Source organism: Vitis vinifera, chromosome 16, assembly GCF_030704535.1.
Source record: "Vitis vinifera cultivar Pinot Noir 40024 chromosome 16, ASM3070453v1".
In the NCBI taxonomy this organism is placed as follows: Eukaryota; Viridiplantae; Streptophyta; class Magnoliopsida; order Vitales; family Vitaceae; genus Vitis; species Vitis vinifera.
This window is the reverse complement of record NC_081820.1, coordinates 1,315,651-1,336,355: the sequence shown is the minus strand read 5'-3', so window position 1 is coordinate 1,336,355 and position 20,705 is coordinate 1,315,651. Positions and strand designations below refer to the sequence as shown.

Genomic DNA, 20,705 nt, shown 5'->3' with positions numbered 1-20,705 from the left:
GCACAGGTTCAGTTATTATTTCCAAGGATATTACTCTTCACTCCGTGCTCTATGTTCCAAAATTGGATTGCAACCTATTGTCTATAAGTAGACTAACACAGGATCTTAATTGTGTTACTAAATTCCTTCCTCACATGTGTGAATTTCAGGCCTTGAACTCTGGGAAGAGGATTGGCAATGCTGAGGTGCGTGCTGGACTTTACCTTCTGAGAGCTGAGGAAATTCGAAGGCTACCAAAGAAGACTGCTTGTGTAGTTTCCAACCCTAGTACCAAGACAGATAGTGTTGTTATGTTATGGCACTACCGATTAGGTCACCCAAATTTTTCCTATCTTGAAAAACTATATCCATCATTATTCAATAAAAATTCCAAAAATTTTCAATGCGAAATATGTCAATTGTCCAAACATACTCGCAACTCCTATTCCATTCAACCATACAAACCATCTCATCCTTTTTCCTTGATTCACAGTGATGTTTGGGGGGCCTCTAGAATCAACAACATTACAGGTTCTAGATGGTTTGTCACCTTTGTTGATGACCACACTCGAGTGACTTGGGTATTCCTTATGAAGAAGAAATCAGAAGTGAGGGAAATATTTGAAAACTTCAACAACATGGTTCAGACGCAGTTTCAGGCAAAAATTCAAGTCCTTCGGACAGATAATGCTCGAGAATACTATCACAACATTCTTGGGTCATATCTTCTAGAGAATGGCATCGTACATCAAAGCTCGTGCATTGATACTCCACAGCAAAATGGAGTTGCAGAAAGGAAAAATAGACATTTGATGGAGGTTGCACGATCCCTCATGATAGCTTCAAACGTGCCTAAACAATTATGGGGTGAAGCTGTACTCACAGCAACCTACTTGATCAACCGAATGCCTTCTAGGATTCTTCAATTTAAAACCCCGTGTCAAATCCTCCTCGCTGCATATCCATCCGCTCGAATAATCTCGTCTATCCCAATCAAAGTCTTTGGTTGTACTGCTTTCGTTCACATCCATAAGTCCCAACGTAGTAAACTTGATCCGACAGCCACTAAATGCATCTTTCTCGGGTACTCACCAAACCAAAAAGGATACAAGTGCTACTCTCCAACAACCAAGAAATTCTACACTTCCATGGATGTCACTTTCTTCGAAAATCAACCCTTTTACCCCAAAACTGCAATTCAGGGGGAGAACTGGTCCACAGATGAATTCCAATTTTGGGAAACCGAAATCAGCACTACTTCTCCTTTGAGTTCATCACTGCCTCCTCAAACAGATACTACTCTTTCTGTCCCCGAAAACAATTCCTTTGATGTCCCTTCTGTCACACCTGAGTCAACTACACAAGGCAGTAAAGAGGTAATAGTTTATTCTAGAAAAATTTTAAAGGAAAAGCCCGAGAAACCTCCTCAAAAGGAGCCCGAGGACAGCACTCCACCTGAGCAGAACCAAGAATTGGACCAGGATCCAAGCAACCCAATCGCACAACCAGGTAACACAATTTATGATCTAAATTCCAGTAATGACCTTGATGATCTTGATCAACCCATTGCTTTAAGGAAAGGTGTAAGATCCTGCACTCAGCATCCAATCAGTAATCATGTGTACTATGGAAAGCTTTCACAGAACTTCCAAGCATTCATCACTTCTCTTGAAGATGATCGTATCCCATCCAACATCCAAGAAGCACTTCAACAACCTGAATGGAAGACTGCTGTTCAGGAAGAAATACAAGCATTGGAGAAAAACGGGACATGGGAAATCTCAGAATTACCAGAGGGTAAGAGGCCTGTTGGATGCAAGTGGATATTTACCGTGAAGCACAATCCGGATGGAAGTATAAACAGGTTCAAGGCTCGACTAGTAGCTAAAGGATTTACTCAATCCTATGGCATTGATTATGAAGAGACATTTGCACCAGTAGCAAAACTCAACTCCATCAGAGTGTTATTGTCAGTTGCAGTAAATTTGGACTGGAATCTGCACCAACTTGATGTCAAAAATGCATTTCTCAACGGAGAACTAGAAGAGGAAGTCTACATGAAGATTCCACCTAGTATGGAAACTCCAGAAAATTCAGGAAAAGTGTGTAAACTGAGAAAGTCCCTATATGGTCTAAAACAGTCACCTAGGGCCTGGTTTGATCGACTGACTAGAGTTGTGAAAAAACATGGGTTCATCCAATGTCAAGCAGATCACACACTGTTTATGAAGCACTCTAAGGAAGGTGAAATGACTTTGTTCATTGTCTATGTTGATGATATTATAATTACCGGAGACGATGAAGAAGGGATAGGGAATCTCAAGAAGCTGCTAGCAAGAGAATTTGAAATCAAAGATCTTGGACAACTCAGATACTTTCTTGGCATGGAAGTTGGCAGAACTAAGGAGGGAATTGTGGTCACGCAAAGGAAGTATGTCCTTGATCTACTTCAGGAGACTGGAATGCTAGGTTGTAAGCCAGTGGACACGCCTATGGATCCTATTGGTAAGATTGATAAAGATAATGACAGTCATCCAACTGACAAAGACAGGTACCAGAGGTTAGTAGGAAAATTGATCTACTTAACTCACACAAGGCCCGATATTGGTTTCGCTGTGAGCATGGTAAGCCGCTACATGAACAATCCCAATGAAAGAAACATGAAAGCCGTATACAGAATTTTACAGTACCTTAAAAAGAGCCCGGGTAGAGGACTCTACTTCAAGAAAACCTCAAGTAGGGAAGTTGAGGTATTCACAGACGCTGATTGGGCAGGATCCTTGACAGATCGGAGGTCAACTACTGGGTATTGTTCCTATGTGTGGGGAAACTTGGTGACTTGGAGAAGCAAAAAGCAGTCCGTAGTGGCGAGAAGCAGTGCAGAGGCAGAATTCAGGGCAATGGCTCATGGGATATGTGAAGGAATGTGGCTCCAAAGAATACTCAAGGAACTTGGAATTATATCAAACTCCACTATGACAGTTTTGTGTGATAACAAGGCTACCATAAGTATTGCAAAGAATCCAGTTCAACACGACAGAACCAAGCATGTGGAGATAGACCGTCACTTCATCAAGGAGAAACTTGAAGGGGGAACAATCAGACTTATGTATATTCCTTCAAGTCGTCAAACAGCAGACATTCTGACAAAGGCACTTCCAAAGACCACCTACGAAAACATGAAAAGCAAGTTGGGAATGCTAGACATCTACTACCCAACTTGAGGGGGAGTGTGGAAATATGGGATTATGATTTGTAATTAAGTGCCAAGATTATAGGGATTGTGTTAGGATAGTTTCTATTTTATGGTATAGGGATTGTGTTAGGATACTTTCTATTTTATGGATGAGAGAATCACTCCTAATTAGTTATTGTTTCCTTAGAGATAGTGATTGTGCATATTATATGGCTTAGATTAGGAATCCCACTTGTATATATATAGGTCACTTTGTATTCAGTTTAGACAGAGAAAAAAGAAGAATATTTTCTTCAATAAATTTACAAAGACATCCAAAACTACAACTTTTATTCCCCAATTTTTGCAATCAAAATTAAGATTTCAATCATAATTTCAAAGCGACAATTTCAATATTATAATTTTTTTTCATAAGTTAATAAAACATGACCCCATAATTATCATATACTTCAATCTTCATATTTAAAAAAAAATTATATTGACTTTAATTTTTAGGCTTTGTTTTATTTACGGGGAAAATGTGATGAAAGAAAATAAAAAGAAAAAGTAGAAAGAAATAAAAAAAAAAATAGGATTAAAGTTAATAAATTATTCTCATATATTATTTTAAATTTTTTTATTATTAAAAAAATTTAAATATATAAATTTTTCAATAATTTTAATTATATTTGAGTTTTTTTCATATTTTTTATAGTAAAATCAAATATAAAAAAATTATTTTTCTTAATATTTTTTTCTTTCTTCAATATTTTATATTAACCAAACACAACTAATTTAAGAGAAATTAGATAATAAAATATTTTATACATATCAATCTTTTTTAATACGTGTAATTATTACCTTTTATATAATCAAATATTAAAATAATATTATAAAAATCCTCAAAAAAAATTAACATTATTCTTAACTTTATTTTTATGTCAAAATTCGAGAATAAATAAATAAAATTATGTATATAATGTCAATATTCAAAGGCACAAGTTGCTGTAAATATAAAATTAATACACAAGAATCCAAACAAATAAAACACTTAAAATAATTATATTAAATTCAGTAGTTAGAAGTGTTTGAGTGTTTAGAAGGCCCACACAAAGACTCAAGTGGTTTTGCGTGTGGTTGAGACACTACACAAGAAAATAATTGAAAAATAATAAAAATAAAAATAAAAATAATTAGCGGATGGGGATTTGAGGTTTCTTCTTAGTGTACACCAAAGAAATCGAGGTGTTTGACTGCCACGTGGAAAACCTACCCTAAATATTGGTGCAACTTAGTTGGTTATGTGTCCCCTTTGTATTAGCTTAGCTTATTCATTTTGGCAATGTCTTTGTAATAGTTGAATTTTGGGCATGTGCGCCTTTCTTTGGTTTACCAAATTGCCCTTTTGGTGGAAAATGTTTGTATTTCCTAGGTTGTGTTTGGACTCTTAAGACAATTCCATTCAAAAGCAAAATAAAGATCAACACTAATTTTTACCTCTTCTTAGGAAGATCTAACAAGATTAAACATTACTCAAATATGTCTTAAATTTGCTTTAGGAGTATTTCACAATGTTTTTTAAAAATGATTTTATTTACTTCTGCTTTGTTAAAATTTTACAAATTGTTGTTGATAAGATACTTTTCGATTAAACGAGACCTAAAGAGTTTTATTATTTTTTGGGTTGAATATGCCCTAACAAAAAATAAAAAAAATATCTTCTCATTCTTAAATTTAATAAAATATAGGGAATTTTTTATTCCTCTAACATGTTTAAAAAACTAATTCAATGCGGATTTAGAGTTGGTGGTCGAGAAAAAATTATTTTCATCTTGCGATAACACTCTTTTACTATTATATTAAAGAATAATAACATATTTTAAAAAAAGTGTAAAATTAATTATATTTATAACTTATAATTAGAAATAACACCCTAGAAAAAATATTCAAATATTGAATGGTTGTCATTAAACCAAATAGAATAAATACCTTATGAAATAGATGGAGTAGCAAAAAAAAGCTATTCCAATATTTTAAAAAACAAATCAATTTTGAGATATCCATATATTGGAATTTTGGACAAAAAAAAAAATTTCCAAGCCTAGCTTTTTCTCCTAAAAATTTCAAAAACCCATCTTTGAGAAATCCAATATTCCATATAAAAAATAAATAAAACAAAATTCCCACAATAGGAAAAGACCATGGAAAATACATTCTTCTCCGATGCACTTATAACCAAAATGACAAGGATGCTTTTGGAATTCCATACCAAACACCAAAAACATATCAAAATGATATCTCTCATGAATCAAAATGCTTCTCCTTTACACTAACCCTTCTTCTTTTCTCTCTGTTTCCAAACATCCACTCACTATAAAACCACCCCTTCCTCCTTCCTCCATCTCCCATTCCCAACCCTAAAATCATATCATCTTCGTCTATCTTCATTAAGGTCTCAAGCTTCTGTAAATCTTTGTTCATTTCTTTGTTATCTCATCTCCAAAATGAGCCAGTTTCTATAATTGAAACCACTCCAAAGTGTAAAAAGTGTTCACTTTTTCGTAGAAATTTTATTGGGTTTTTTTCCATCTTTGCAGGGAGATTAATAATGGCGAGATCACCGGAGGAGAGTGGCCTGAAGAAGGGGCCATGGACGCCGGAAGAAGACCAGAAACTCGTTGAGTATATACAGAGACATGGGCATGGAAGCTGGAGAGCTCTCCCAAAGCTTGCCGGACTGAACAGGTGTGGGAAGAGTTGTAGACTGAGGTGGACAAACTATCTGAGGCCTGATATCAAGAGAGGAAAATTCTCTGATGAAGAAGAGAACACCATCATCAACCTCCACTCGGTTCTCGGCAACAAGTAATGAGAATTATCATCATTTTCTTCATTTTTTACCATTCATTATAATAGGGGAAAAAGTTTCTGAGGTTACATACGAACTGTGGTGGTTGCAATTAGTGTATCATTTTGAGAAGTTGTGTGTTGTGTTGCAGGTGGTCAGCCATAGCTACTCATCTTCCCGGGAGAACAGATAATGAAATCAAGAACTTCTGGAACACCCATCTGAAGAAGAAGCTTATGCAAATGGGGATTGATCCGGTCACTCACAGACCGAGAACTGACCTTAACATCCTCGCTAATTTACCTCAGTTGCTTGCAGCAGCCAATTTGAGTACTTCTCTCGTGAATAATCCTTGGGACAATGCCCTCAGACTGCAGTCAGATGCCACCCAACTAGCCAAACTCCACTTGCTGCATAACCTACTGCAAGTTCTAGGCACCAGTCCCACTGCTCTTCCCCCAAACATGGAAGCAGGCAACCTCTTTGGAACACCATCTTTTATGGACCATCAAGCCTACGAGTACCCTACCTCAAATCCTCAGCTCAATGGACTAATTGGTCTCCACCCAACAGACCCGGCTCAGACTCTTTCAAGTATTCCTAGCTTTGTCCCTCCTCAAGAACCCGGTTTCGAGTACCAGACCATGGAGAACTCAAAAGTTTGTGCCGGGAACAACAATGATGGAGATGAACTCGGCTCTTTATATGCCATTCCTGCATTGGTTTCGGCCTCACCTGAGCCATCCACAGTGAATCAAAAGGAGAAGAAGATCGAACCGGCTCATGACATCTCCAATCCTTCATCCACTTCAACAACCTTTGAAGCCTGGGGAGAACTCATGGATGATGAAGCAAGTGACTCTTACTGGAGAGACCTTATAGAGTAAGTACATATATCTATATGTCTATATATTTATATTGAACTAAAACTTGAATATATTATGATTTTATGCTGATTGTTCTTCTGGTTAATTTTTGCAGCCAAGCTTCATCTTCGCCATGGCCAATCTCATCATAAACCTGGGTCTTGATGTAAAGAAAATAATGGTTCATTTCTGGGTTGGTTTCACATATAGATATTGAGTACAGCTGCTGTCCACAAGCTACCACTGTATAAAGAAAGCCCCACAAGATTCATATTATTTATGGCACTATTTGTTTTGTATACCAAACCCTCTCATCATCTCCTGCATCAACTCCAATTTTCTGTAACTCGCTTCCGATTTTCTTAATAATACTTGTTAATTAATATTCTTAGTTTTATAAACGAACAGGTATTGAATTTATCATAAAAACAATTGAAAGATCGATCTTCTTATAATATTTGTGTTGCTTAGTAGTTTGAGAGAGAAGGTAGATGAGATATGACCAACAGTAGATGAATATAATACAAGTTAGTTGTGGAGAGCTTAAGACAAGAAATTGATATGAAAAGGACCTATGGGTTCTTGGTTTGGAAATTAATGAGATTTGACCTTAGAGATGAGACAAGTAGATGTCAAACATCTCAAGGGTGTCCACTCACAAAACCAATGAAAAGACAAAGGCCCAATGCCATTTCCAATGTGGTTGGGTTCTCTCTCCTACAAAGGGACAAGGCATATAAGAAAAGTGAACTTAAAATATGAGTATATTCTTTAACTAATAGATAGTTATATCTGCCTCTTTTCGTAAAAGTCAAGGCTATTTGTTACTAATTAGGTAAGACTATTTTGTGATACAAAGGGATAGGTGCAAGAGCTCAAGCAAGCCATGTCCCTATTCTACAAACCCTACTCTCTCTCATTTTGTTTCTAGAATCATACGAGTGGTGCAAAGAGGCTAGATTCTTTGGAAATTCTAACTTAGATATTGACTATCATATGAAAATTTGAATTTGATTCTAACTTAGATATTGAGTGTCACATGGAAATTTGAATTTGAGTTAAACCCGGTCCATTGAACAAAGCATAAAAATTGAGACTTATAGGTCTTTTTATGACCAATTTAATACCATTAAAAAAAATTGAGGCTTAGTGAGAGTTTTTGATAAATCAATTTAATAACTTAATTTGTTTCAAAATACTAAGAGTGGAGTAAGGAAACTATGGGTCTATTTAATAACCGTTTTAGAAAATATTTTTGAAAAATAGTTGTTTAAAACAATTTTTTAAAATTGTTCTATAATGTCTTATAAAACAAAAGTCTGTTTGGAAACTTAAAATATTTTAACCTGATTTTAATATTTTAAAATATGTTTTAAAATAATTTTTATATCTAGTATTTTATTTTTAATCATTTTATATCTTTGTATAATTATTTTTTTAAACAATATTTATATAATAAGTAGAAATAATATAAAACAATTAAAAGGTGTTCTCTAAAAACATCTTATTTTTTGTTCTTAAGAATAGAAAACATAAAATAGTTTTTTATTACTTAATGTGTTTTCCTCATTTATTGTTTCGAAGAACAAAAAACTATTTTCGAAATTAATGGTCAAACAATTGCCAAATATTAAGTATATTTAGTAAATCAATGTAATATTACAACTTGAAATTAAAAATGGTTTTGGTTAGTCAACTTAATAATTTAATTATAATTTAACTTAAAATCATCTTAAATCATTAAATATTAAGTGTTAATTTTATTGAAGATCCTCTTAGATACAAACAAATAAGATCAAGACATAAAGAAATATAACATAAGTATCACAAAAAAAAAAAAAAAAAAAAATAGAATCACTATAAACTATAAATAAATAAAACAAAAATACGAGGAAATGAGGCCATTGCAAGGAACGAAAAAATGAGATCTATTTTGATCATATGGCTCGTGGTGATAAGGCAACACTTTTCATAAAGTGTACCAAAGAACCCTAAAATTCTTTTTATTCAACTCGTGATAAAATACATTTCACAAATGATCTCATCAATTTTGTAAAATCAAGCATAGATGCTCCATGAAGTGATTTATAAAAAGATTTAGAGCGTGTTTGATAGTAATTCTGAAAAGTATTTCTAGTATTTGTAATACTTGAAAAATAAATTTCTTCAATGGTTAGAAATACTAAAAACACTTCTCATAATTATTATCAAACACACTCTTAATGCAATTAAGAGAAGTGATTAATAAAAACATTTTCAAATGTACGAAACTATAAAGAAATAGAAATAGAACATACATACATATATATAATCTTAATATTAACAAAAAACATATCAAAAATAAAAAATAATACATAAATCCCCTAAATGAAAAATATAAAAAAACTTCCATAGCATATAAAGTCAACAAAGTGATAAAATAAATATTTCAAAAAAAATATTATCCTTAAAAATTGCATCAAAGAGTTTGATACTTTTAAGTTATTGATTGAAAAAAGTGCTAAATTTTTATAGATAAATTTCAACAATTTGAAGCAGATTTTGACTATCTCAAGAAAACAATGATGAGATTAAGGAACATTTTTATTTTTTTTATTTTCAATTCAAAGGGTATAAGTAGAAGAGAAATCCCAGTTTACAAGTTAACCTAGCTATTGTCTAAAGAAAAGGACATCGTATGCATATAGTAGGTATTTTATTGACCTTTGAAAAACTACAAGCCTACCTACCTTGCCAAATTTGTTTAGATTCCAACCTAAGGTTTCTTGTCATCAATGTACTATATCATATACGAAGAATAAGCTCAAAAAATATATGATGACTACTTTCGCAATAATTTCATAAGAATTTATTACAAATTCCTTTTTTTTTTATAACCAGAATTTATTACAAATTCTATTTTTTTTTTATAACCGTGGATGTCCAAACCAATTTACACACACTACGACTAATCCCACGGCCCTAAAGTTTTATTACAAATACCATTTGAGAGAAAGATTGAGGTTTGATGGAATTATGTTAATTGATGTTCAAAAGGCGTAAATTACCACACCTTTCTTGGTGATTCTAACAATCATACAAATATCCTCTTTAACCCCAATGAATTATTTTAAAATGAATGAAATATATATCCTTTCAAATGAGTAAAAATCAAGCTTTATGACTACTCTCCTTTTCTTTCTAATTTTTCCAAAATAATATATATAGATAGAGGTATAAGTGACATCCTTGATTAACTTCTTTGACTGTTTATGAATACACTTTTCTCAAATCATTCTTTATCTTTGACAAAAATGGAGAAAAAAAAAATCATTTCAAATTCTTCCTATTTTTGTTAGTTTTTTTTCCTGATTCCAAATATAAAGAAAATAATTTTTTTTTATAAAACTTTTTTTTTCCTTCTATTTGGTACTTTTCCTTAAAAAGGGAAAAAATAAAAAATAAAAGATTATAATTTTTTTCTTATTTGATTATATATGAGAAATGGTTGAGCAATAAAAAACTAAACTATTGAATAATATGCTTCCATTTTCTAATGTAAGGAAGGAAAAGTTTCTAAGAATTTTTTTAATATTTTCTCTTTTCATTTTTTAGGATTAATTTCACTCATCTTTGTTTATACACCTAGTCACCATTAGTTTAAAATTTTATCACATATATACGTTTCCTACGCTTCTCATGTGTTATTTCTACTTCATCCCCCTTTTATGAAATTTCACACTCATAGTGACTAAGTGTATAATTCAAACACCAAGCAAAGTAAATTTACCCTTTTTTTGTCATATTATTAAATATATATAAATAAAAAATCTTTTGTCCAAAAATTAAACATGCTCAAAGATAATAACAATTTAAAATCATGCATCATTTGTCCCATTAACAATTGTAAGTCAAATATAATAAAAAATTAGGGTCCCACCACTATTGTGTGATGTGCATGTACCAAAGAGTGTGATCAATTAGATCAAACTTCTTGTCTATTTAAGTCTCATTACTTTGTATTAAGCTCAATTATATTGTTTTATATTTTGATCTCATTCTTTTATACCTTATCACATTATTTGTACCTTCATCCAATAATTTAAATTTTATCATTTATTTTTAATGGGTCATATTATATGTTCAATAGGTGCTAATCCATTATCATAAATTATGTAAAATCTTTTTAAAAAAAAATTGTTATAAAATTTTGTTTTGGACTTTATGTTAAATTTCTTATCATAAAGACATCGCGAATTTCACCACCTTGTAAGTACTGTACCTAAGAGCATAATTTAACATTAAAATCCCACCTTTTGGGACTCTGGCCATAACACTCCAATAATTGTGCTTTTGGCATATAATACCACTATTAATCATACTTAAAACTCGTTTAACAATAATTTTAAAAAACGCTTCTAACTTTTTTAATACTTGAAAATTTTTATCATTGGTGTGTTAGAAAGATTCGAAATATTTTTTAAAATTAGTATCAAATACACTCTTATTAATTATTTTAAATGCAAATCTTAGGTGGTATTTGCTTTTTTACTAAATAGAAAAAACCAAAATATTTGATTTTTTATATTCAGTTAAAAGTAACTCATTAACATCAACCAACACAATTAAACTAAACTTATTGATAACAAGTTTACTTTAATTATATTGGTTTATATCAACAAAATACTTTTAGCTGAATGAAAAATGCCAAATATTTTGACTTTTTCTATTCAACCAAAAAACAAACACCATCTTAGTCTAAATTTTTAAAAAATTTTGCTAAGCATTAGGTATAGTTTTTAACCTTTCAAGAATCATTACTCCTAAACTAACTTTAGGAGGCTAGTTAGTTTGATATTATTGTAATGTTAGGAAAATCATTTCTATTTGTATTAACTATGATGAAAAGCAATTAAGCATTTACTAAACTATGATTTTAAAAGTAAAATGTGGTAAATTAGATTATTAAATTGTCATTAACATATGTAACAATGAAAATAAGATGCTAAAATTTTAAAATAATTTCCTTTTTTTAATATAGAACTTAACATTTAATTAAATAAATCATTGTATTATTTAAAAACTAATATTTAATATTTTTATTTCATTTTTATTTTTTAATAAGAGTATTCTTATTTCCTAAATTCAAGAAAGCATATTTATAATAATAATTTCTTTTAGTTGGGATACTAAAAAAAAAAAGTCTAATTCTTAGAAAAATCATTTTTGAAAGGCCATAACCTCATTTATTAAGACAATAATCATTGTCAAAGAAGAACTAAGAGGACTTGGAACAAAAGCAAATTCCTTTTCTCTAAGGAATTTCTTTGGTGGGGGCAAAAGGATTTTGGATTCACCCCTGGTCTTAGAGCCATCCTAAAATCAGATATTACCCATCGAACAGGAAAAAGGGAATTTCAAACTAATCAAATGAACTAAATGAAAATTTACTTGAACAGAATTTGGGTAGGGTCCAAATTTTATCTAGCAAACTATAAGAATCTGCAGGGGAGAAGAAAATAATGACACTCTTGATAAATACCTTCTAAAGGAGCTTTCTGCCTTCCGGATCAAAAGGCATCAATGAATCTCTTCCTCTCAGTACTGCAAGAACTAGGAGACTTTTGTTTCCATTGGCCTTCAAACCTGCAACGAGACATCCATAGACTCTTCAACAAGCAGAATGGAGTAGTAGATCATCAGCAAAATTCATTCCCTCTTAGAACCTAATAACTCATCCTAGACAACTAATCAGCAATCTGCTAAAACAAACAAGGTAGCATGGGGTCACCGGGTGGGAAACTCCTCTGACCCACATAGAAACCCTCCTGAGCCGGTCTTGATCCAATGGAAAAGATGAGGAAATATAACAGGAGCTAAAAGATCACAGATATAAGAATCTCGTTAGGTCCAACCTAATATGTGATAATTCCTTAGAAGGTTCTTGTGTTAAAAGCTTAGAAATCCTCAAAAAAAACAAAAAAATCTTTCCAATGTATTTCGTAGAGTATACTGCAGCATCTGCATAACCTATATCATTGAAAGTAGAAGGCTTTCCTAGTTTTTGGCACTAGTGTTCAGCAGCAGCATAAACATAGCCAAGTTTTCCTTTGCAAAGAGGGAAGAAAGAACTTCTCATAGCTTCAAAGATATCAGGATCAGTAATGTTTAACAATTTCTTCAAAAGAAGGGAAGAAAGAATAACCATCAAAACCCAGTGCTTTATGCTCCCCAAGTACAAGACATATGTCTCTTTTACTAAAGACAAACCTAAATTGATGATCTCAGGACTTATGCCGCGTCTCAGTACACTCTTAGTGTCAAAAATTTCTTGAAAATTAGCCCCATGCTCTTCCTTCAGTTGAACTGGATCAGAGATTTTGCTGCCATCTGCAAAATATAAGCTCTTAATATAGTTATCCCTTCTAGTCTTAACAGAAATATGGAATAAGCTAGCAACAACCCACAGGCTAAACTTCACCTTGGAGAAAATCACATCCTTCTCACAAATTTACTAGGGGCTAAATCAATTCTAATCATATTTTCCTCATACTTTGGCTCCTTTTGGAAATTAGAAAGAATGAGAAGTAGACTGCTGAAAGTAGCTTGAGAAAGCAATCCAATTTTGTAAAACTTTCAACATTTTTCTTTCATTTCACTCACTTCTTCACAAGCAGAGAATCAAAGTCCCAGGGCATATTATCATAAAACTTGAGCATGCTACATTACCCACAGTTCTCTTTGTTACAAAGAGTATCACAGGTTAGCAGAGCCCCAGGATGAATCCAAAAGGGTTCCAATGTTAATCCTAATTCACTCACTTTTTACAAGCAGAGAATCAGAGTCCCTGAGCACATGGAAAGAGGGTTCCAATACTAATCCTAAAACTTAAGTGTGCTCCATTATCCAAGTAATCCTTGTTACAAAGAGTGTCACAGGTTAGCAAAGCCCCAGAGTGAATGCAAAAAGGTTCCAAAATTAATCCTAAAACTCGGACATGGACATCATCAGCAACTCTCTCTGTTACAAAGAGTGTCACAGATGGCTAACCCAACATTTCGAGTTCCTTGCATCCAAAATCTAAGGGCCAATTCCAACCCAATAAGAACACAGCATAACCCTTTCTATGAATTCTGCAGCAAAAGGATTGTTGGGAAATTGAATTTTTAAAAGGAAAAAAAAAAAAAAACTTTAAAAGAAACACAATGCCCTGTGCTGCTTCCTCAAAACACACCAAAAATATACACCCGCCAAAAAAAATGTATTAACAAAGTTAGCATTATGCCGCAATATTGTTCTACAAACAGTTAACAACGGTGCAAAATGTTGTCTAATTCAAGCTTTGGCGGCACATATTAATATGGAAGAAAAACAAAAAAAAAACTGTTTGCCTAATTATAGTTTTATTTTTCATACTATGTAATTGTTTGTTAAGATTAACTTAACCAATTTTTATACAACTGATAAAACCAGATGGTTCATTTAGTTAAACTGATTTTTCAGGTTTTCAAAATAATTTGGTTGCTTGATTGAACCAGACAGGAAGAATGGCTGTCACAGGTCAAAGAATTAATCTGATCTGGATTTGTTAAAGTCGATAAATACTATATCCTAAGCAAACAAACAATCAACAAAAATTTCTAATGATATGGGAGATCGTAAGTTTTTCTTAGTTATTTGAACAAAGCACAGAAGAGGATGTCTAACTGTGAGTAAAGTCATTGAGCATAGGAGGCTCTCCAAATTTCTCCACCGCATACCTGGGGCTTAAAACCGGAACTCTTTCTGGAAAGGGTTCAAGTGTGAGGTAGGCAAAGAAATGGGATTGAAATCTAGACAGGTATATAGTGTGATGATATTCCACTTAAATCAAGTCTACCAAAAAAAAATATTCCACTTAAATCAAGATATGTGAACCTCCTTAACATAGAAAATTTTGAAGAACACAAATGATAGCCAATACCTAGCCCAAAATCAGACCTGAATGATGTTTTCCACTCCCTGAAGGAACTTGACTGTTTTGGTTCATTAGCATACTTTTCACACAAGCTTTTCTGGTTTCCACTAGCCAATTAATTTCAGTTTTAAAAAATAAAAATAAAAAATCCAACAGCTAACAATTAAAGAAGAACCTACCTATATTTCCGATAAAGATTCAATGCTTTTCCAAAAACATACTTTCATATCTTATCCAAATGTCCCCTTATTCATTTTGACATTATTCATTAAGTTTCAATTAATATTAGGTTCTTAGCAAGATAAGAGGTGAACCATGGGACAATGAGTTGTTAAAGGTTGACTGGGGAGCAAAACAGACTAAGAGGAAAGCAGAGGGAAACAAGTGGCAATGGTCCCAAAGTGGGAACAGAGAACTTAGAAGATGGACTTAAAAGACCCTAAGAAACACAAACCCAAATTTATCTTAGCCTTCTTGGGGTTTTCTCTCTTTTTGCTTCTGTTTCTTTTTTTTTTTTTTTTTTTGGGAAAAATGAATCTTTAGAACTTTATGTAATGGCCCAAGAGTAAGCCTCATTAGCTGGTAAGACCCAACCAAAGGGAGGCTTTGATAGACACATACCAATCAGCACTGTATATCAGCACCCTATGCCTGCAACAACACATGGCATTAAATGGTAGTGAGCCTTCTAGTCACAACATGCCTCATTCTCTCTGTTCAAGCAAAGTGGATTTGATGCATATGTAACCTATCCAACTTTGATAAGTCTCTAACTCCATCCACCAAACCAAGATCGTCAACCTATCATAAGAACTCAATGAGGGGAAGATTAAACCCACAATCAAGGTAGGTCAAATCCACATAGGACCCCCTAAACCCTTCTCCTAACTCAAGCAAGCATAACAGCATCAAGGTGCTACAGACCTAAATGTGGCGTCTTAGAGGGAATGTGCAAACTAAGCAGAAATTAACCAACACTCCTCCCCCCCAAAAAAGGAATGAGGTGTGTGTCGACATCCTTAATGCAAAAGATCAAGTTGCCACCACCTCATCGGAGGTTGGGTCAACAGTAACCTTGGAAGCAAAGACCAGGCCGACACCATCCCCAAGATTTCAGGGTGTGCAATGTCATGCAAGGGGATGCGAATCCATGGAGGGTCTAAGGAGTTACCCCTGCAAACTAAAAGCAAGAGTGGTACCTCACAATGGAATACCCACCCCCAACACCTTTATGCATTGAAGATAGGAGGACCTTATTCAACAAGTATCCCCACATTCAGAGTTATAGGCACACTTCCTTGGCATTGTCATAAGCGAAGATCCACAATGTGGACATCCACTAAGGGAATAGACACTTGTGTCAAGTGTGACTTCTAACTTAACACAAGAAGCATCATTGCAAAGCATGTATTTGATGATGCAAGACACAACTAGCAATGCAAGGCACATGGAGTCGTGCAAATGGCAAACCATTTTGGTACACATGGCAACATATCATTGATGATCCCATATGTCAGATTAGAACAACATAGCAGAGACATATATGTCCATGTGGAGTGTGAGAAATCCAGCATCAACAGTTTCTTAATAGGTCTCTCATTGAGTTTTTCAATCATCTTGAAATTGTTCTCCAAACTCGTATTTACCATATCTTTTTTTGAGTCGTGTTTCCATTTTTCCATATCTTATGTCATTTACCATATTCATAATCATATTACAAAACGAAAAGCTTAGTCAATCAAAAAGAACACAATAGACAAATGGTTTGCATCTCAACATTGAAATACAAGCCTCTTAATGTATAAGTAATCTGAGCAGATACTATGCATCTCAACACATACATGCATTTCAATCACCTAACAAACACCGTTATATGATGTTGCTACAAACAAACTACAAACAATTGATAGGAAAATTCCTAACTGGATGCCATCTGTCATCTTCCACAAATTAGCACATAAAAATGCAAGTTGAGGGAATCTTCCTCCATGTAATAATGGTAGTTATCCTATAAAGTAAACCTAGTCAACCCTCTTAAATGTGCAAATGATTAATAACATCTAGAGATTCATTAGCTGAAACTATAAGTATGAATTATAAACAAACAAAACATCTTTGGCATCTTACAGATACTGATCCTACATTTGTATTGCACAAAATAAAAGAAAGAATGATGTATTATCTAGTTCTTATCCAATGCTACAACATACTCCACATCATGCTAGTTCAAGGAAAAGAATCACTTCAAACCTGATTTTAATCTTACACAATAATGGGTAATACCCCAAAAGGTGAGCTTAGAAGTTCCTAAAGGCCTGGATTTTAATCTTTAGATTCTTCCTAGATCCTTTGTCTATATGATGTGTGCCAAACAGAAACCAAAATTGAAAAATATGCAAACCTGAACTTACATGAGACGATAAACTCTTAAAGAAGTATAACATTCAAGTGAAGAGTAAACACCATCCGCAAACTTAGAAGGCAACAGTGTAAAGAAAAAGGAGATCATTCACACAAATGGATGCTAAAATTTCAGCAATCAATTTAATGTACTTCAGCAATAGCAAAGTAAGCTCATATTCCAGCTCCCAAAAAACACAATGTATAACATCATTGGCAAGCACACAAGAAAAGGCGAGCATTAGTGCTAACCCTGTAAAAACCTATATGATAGATTCAAATAAGTAATACAATGTAATCAAAACAGAAAAGATAAAAATACAATGGAACAAGGCAAAAAACCCATGCATTAAATGTGATAATATTTCCTCCAACAACAACCCATTTGTAAGTATGATAACATCTTTGATCTACCCAAAACTTCAAGTTTTTGTAAAGTACCTATATTTAGCAAAATGGCGGAATATACAAAATCAATCAGCATCATATGCCAAACAAAGTCACTGAAAGGCAAAAAAGCAGTGCTACCCACCAATCAATTTTTGGATGGGGCACCACAAACTTGAGAGAGTTGAGAAATTCATTTCCTTTCATCGCACCTCACTTGGGAACACTCCAGATTATTCCATGCCATTCAAGTGCTTCTGTGAAGAAACTCATTATTCCAATTCAAGGAACCAATACAACCTACCCCAAGAAATGTATACATGGCCTGCCATGTAACTCAAACTTAAACTGCATTGTCCTCCCAGTCATAATATCAGGCTTCTTTATCACTTTTTCTACAATCAGAACCACTCTGCTCAAAGTCTTTCATGCCCAAACTCTTACGGTGCACAATATCCCAGAAAAAATCAGTCAACACAGTCTCATAAGATGGCATTTTCGCATAGCCCGGAAAGTAATTGATATCAATAACAAGGTACCTGTTTCCTAACTTAGCATCTCTGATCACATCAAAGTTAAAAAGATTAAGTCCCATTGCCTTCCTCAGTCCTATTGCAATTTCATTAACAAAATTTAATGGTGGCATCTCAGCTTCTTCCACGTGATTCATTATGTCTTCACAATCATTTTCACCAGGTTCTTGAGTTGCAGTCAAGTTTGATATCTGAGAGAATGTCAACAAACCCTCGGATGTCCCCAACTTCTCCACCGAAACATCGGGCAACGACCTGCGCTTCACACAGGTCACATGGTCCCCAACTACATACACCTTGAAGATAACCCCGCCATGGTTCACAAACTCCTGCAACACAATAGGAGTGGTCAGCTTCTTCAACCCCTCTCCGTTGAACGCCAGCGACATTTTATGAGATTTCGCACTCCCATCTGCCACCAACGGCTTAGCAATCACCGGAAAACTCAGCCCATCCAACACCTTGGAGTCCAATAACGATTCCGGATCATAAATCACAATTTGCTTCGGAATCCCAAAACTCTCCGTTCCCTCCGGAATTTTCAACTCCTTTACTACCTCCAGCATCGAAATCCGGCTGTGAAGCTGCTCAATTGCATCCGGCGGGTCGATTATGACGACATTAGGGTTCTTCGTCGAGAACTCCTCCAACTGATTCTTCCAATCCTCGTCATTCATTTTGTGAATGATGCAATCGAACGGTCCTTGTTCGATCAATGGCTTGTCCAGATCGATTCGAACGAGATCAATACCGCGCTGCTTCGCATGGTCCACCAATGAAGGCTGGATGAAACTGCTCACTTTCTTTGGCGCGAGAGCGTACCCTACTGTAAATCTCCGAGGTTGTTCTGCCATCTTTGACTGGAAAATGAAAAAATTGAGCGAAATTTCACAACAAAAATTTCCCCCAAAAAAAAATTCAAAAGCGTAGATTCATAGAAAAAAGCAAAAAATTCAAACCAAAATTTCAAAAAAAAAAAAATCAAAAAACTTAGGATTCAAGCGAGTGATGGATCTTCCAGATGATTCTCCCATCCGTGTTCAGAAAACGAGAAAGTCGGGTCAAAATCCATTCCATAATCTGTAAAAAGGCTCAAAAACCTTGAGATTCTAGAAAGTGAATAATCTTCCAGCTGATTCTGACACCTTTCCTAAAGAAATAAGAAAATCGAGTTAAAATTCAAAAAAAAAAAATGCAATCCCAGAATCAAAACCATGCAATTCCAGAGAGGACTTGGAGAGGGACAAAATCACGAAAGAGAAAGTGTTTGGTACGTGGGAAAAAATCCAGACACAGAAAATTAGGGTTTCGTTGAGAGAGAGAGTTCAGTGTGCAGTAGTGAAGAAGCAGTGTTGGGTTAATAACGGGTGGACACGTGGCGGTCCCGGACGAGTGGTGGTGGGGTTTGATCCACGCGTGCTTCCGGAATCCGATTCCCACATCCGAATTCTTCACACAGCTGTCTTTCCCCGTAGGAACTGGATTCCTTTTCGGCGTTGGAAAATGGGAATCCCTTTTCCGCCATTTGGGTCCATGAAAATTAGCTATAAATTATAATTTAATCTTTAAGCTTTGCACCACATGGAATCATAAAAACAAACGTTTATCTATTTAAAAAAGGCAATATCAATTGTTAATTGATTCATCTATATCCTATGTTTACTTGTTATAAATTGTGAAGTTAATTGGTATTTTAAGGAGAGTAAATCAAACTTTTTATACGATCGATACCATACCTATAAGCTTCTTATAAGAGCTATCATTTGATTGACTCGTCTTTTGACTTAAGTGCTATATTATTGCACTCAATATTAAAAAAATTAATTTTCTTAACACTTTTTTTTCTCAATACTCTCTCGAAATTGACCATAACCCTCTTCGGTTTACTTCATGTTATCAAATTCACTTTTTAAAGCCCAAATCTTATATACTAATGTGTCGATGCATTTCTTGTTTACTATTCTAAATAATTGAAAATGATAGCAATTTTTCATATAAAATGTGAAAAATCTTTGAAACTAAAATTAAAAAATAACAATTTCTAAAATTTTGATTGTTTTTACAAATTAAGATATTAAAAATAATTTTATTACCTCAAATTCGAAGATTTTAAAAATAATTTCTAAAAACTTAAGGTAAAATTATATTTTTCATATAAAAGTTATTATATTTTGTGTAAAAATTATTACTATTTTTGTTTTTAAAAAATAGAAAATAAAAAGTGTATATAAACCAATACTTAATTAATCTAAATTATAGTTCTAATGATTTGATTCTAATATCATTTTTTTAAATAATGAGTTAGAGCTTCTCCATTTATTTATGAACTTTACTAGATCTATTAAAAATTTGTGGGTTTAATTTGGAAATCATAACCTTAAATTAAGATTATTCTTGAGATATTGCATCCTTTAATGAAATGTTTTATGAATTTGATTGTTGAATTAAAGTTTAAAATTATTTCTTAGGACTTAATCGAATTTTAAAGTATTTTCTCATATAAGCATGTAGGCTTGTAGCTTGAACAAGTCCAATCTTTGCCCAACCTGATGCTCGGGTTGGTGTGGATAAAGTTTAGACA

The 20,705-nt window shown here is 33.6% G+C and overlaps 2 protein-coding genes across 5 annotated transcripts; one reads left to right on the top strand and one right to left on the bottom strand.

Annotated features, from left to right (window-relative positions):
- The first annotated feature begins 5,477 nt into the window (after nucleotides 1-5,477).
- Nucleotides 5,478-7,253, top strand: LOC100251104 (transcription factor MYB93). Its single transcript, XM_003633958.4, has 4 exons — nucleotides 5,478-5,606; nucleotides 5,752-6,019; nucleotides 6,154-6,885; nucleotides 6,984-7,253. The coding sequence occupies exons 2-4, from the start codon at nucleotides 5,763-5,765 to the stop codon at nucleotides 7,018-7,020; spliced, it is 1,026 nt and encodes a 341-aa protein (XP_003634006.1). The 5' UTR covers nucleotides 5,478-5,606; nucleotides 5,752-5,762; the 3' UTR covers nucleotides 7,021-7,253.
- Nucleotides 7,254-12,070: 4,817 nt separating this feature from the next.
- LOC100853468 (inositol-tetrakisphosphate 1-kinase 1) lies at nucleotides 12,071-19,644 on the bottom strand. Of its 4 annotated transcripts, none has more exons than XM_059733665.1 (3): nucleotides 17,646-19,580; nucleotides 13,118-13,237; nucleotides 12,071-12,493 (listed from the first exon to the last, which is right to left on the bottom strand). In XM_059733665.1, exon 1 carries the CDS (start codon nucleotides 18,976-18,978, stop codon nucleotides 17,965-17,967), a length of 1,014 nt encoding a protein of 337 aa, XP_059589648.1. In that variant the 5' UTR covers nucleotides 18,979-19,580; the 3' UTR covers nucleotides 12,071-12,493; nucleotides 13,118-13,237; nucleotides 17,646-17,964. The 4 variants fall into 4 exon arrangements, with proteins under 4 accessions (XP_059589648.1, XP_059589649.1, XP_059589650.1 ...); XM_059733666.1 differs by having other exon boundaries at nucleotides 17,737-19,580; XM_059733667.1 differs by lacking the exon at nucleotides 13,118-13,237 and having other exon boundaries at nucleotides 17,737-19,580.
- Nucleotides 19,645-20,705: the final 1,061 nt, after the last annotated feature.

What these genes read in the sequence shown, in the direction of transcription:
- LOC100251104 (XM_003633958.4), top strand. Translation starts at nt 5,763, where the DNA reads ATGGCGAGATCACCGGAGGAGAGTGGCCTGAAGAAGGGGCCATGGACG. An exon ending in CACTCGGTTCTCGGCAACAA is followed by an intron (nt 6,020 to 6,153) that starts GTAATGAGAATT and finishes GTTGTGTTGCAG; the next exon opens with GTGGTCAGCCATAGCTACTC. An exon ending in TACTGGAGAGACCTTATAGA is followed by an intron (nt 6,886 to 6,983) that starts GTAAGTACATAT and finishes TAATTTTTGCAG; the next exon opens with CCAAGCTTCATCTTCGCCAT.
- LOC100853468 (XM_019226280.2), bottom strand. Translation starts at nt 18,978, where the DNA reads ATGGCAGAACAACCTCGGAGATTTACAGTAGGGTACGCTCTCGCGCCA.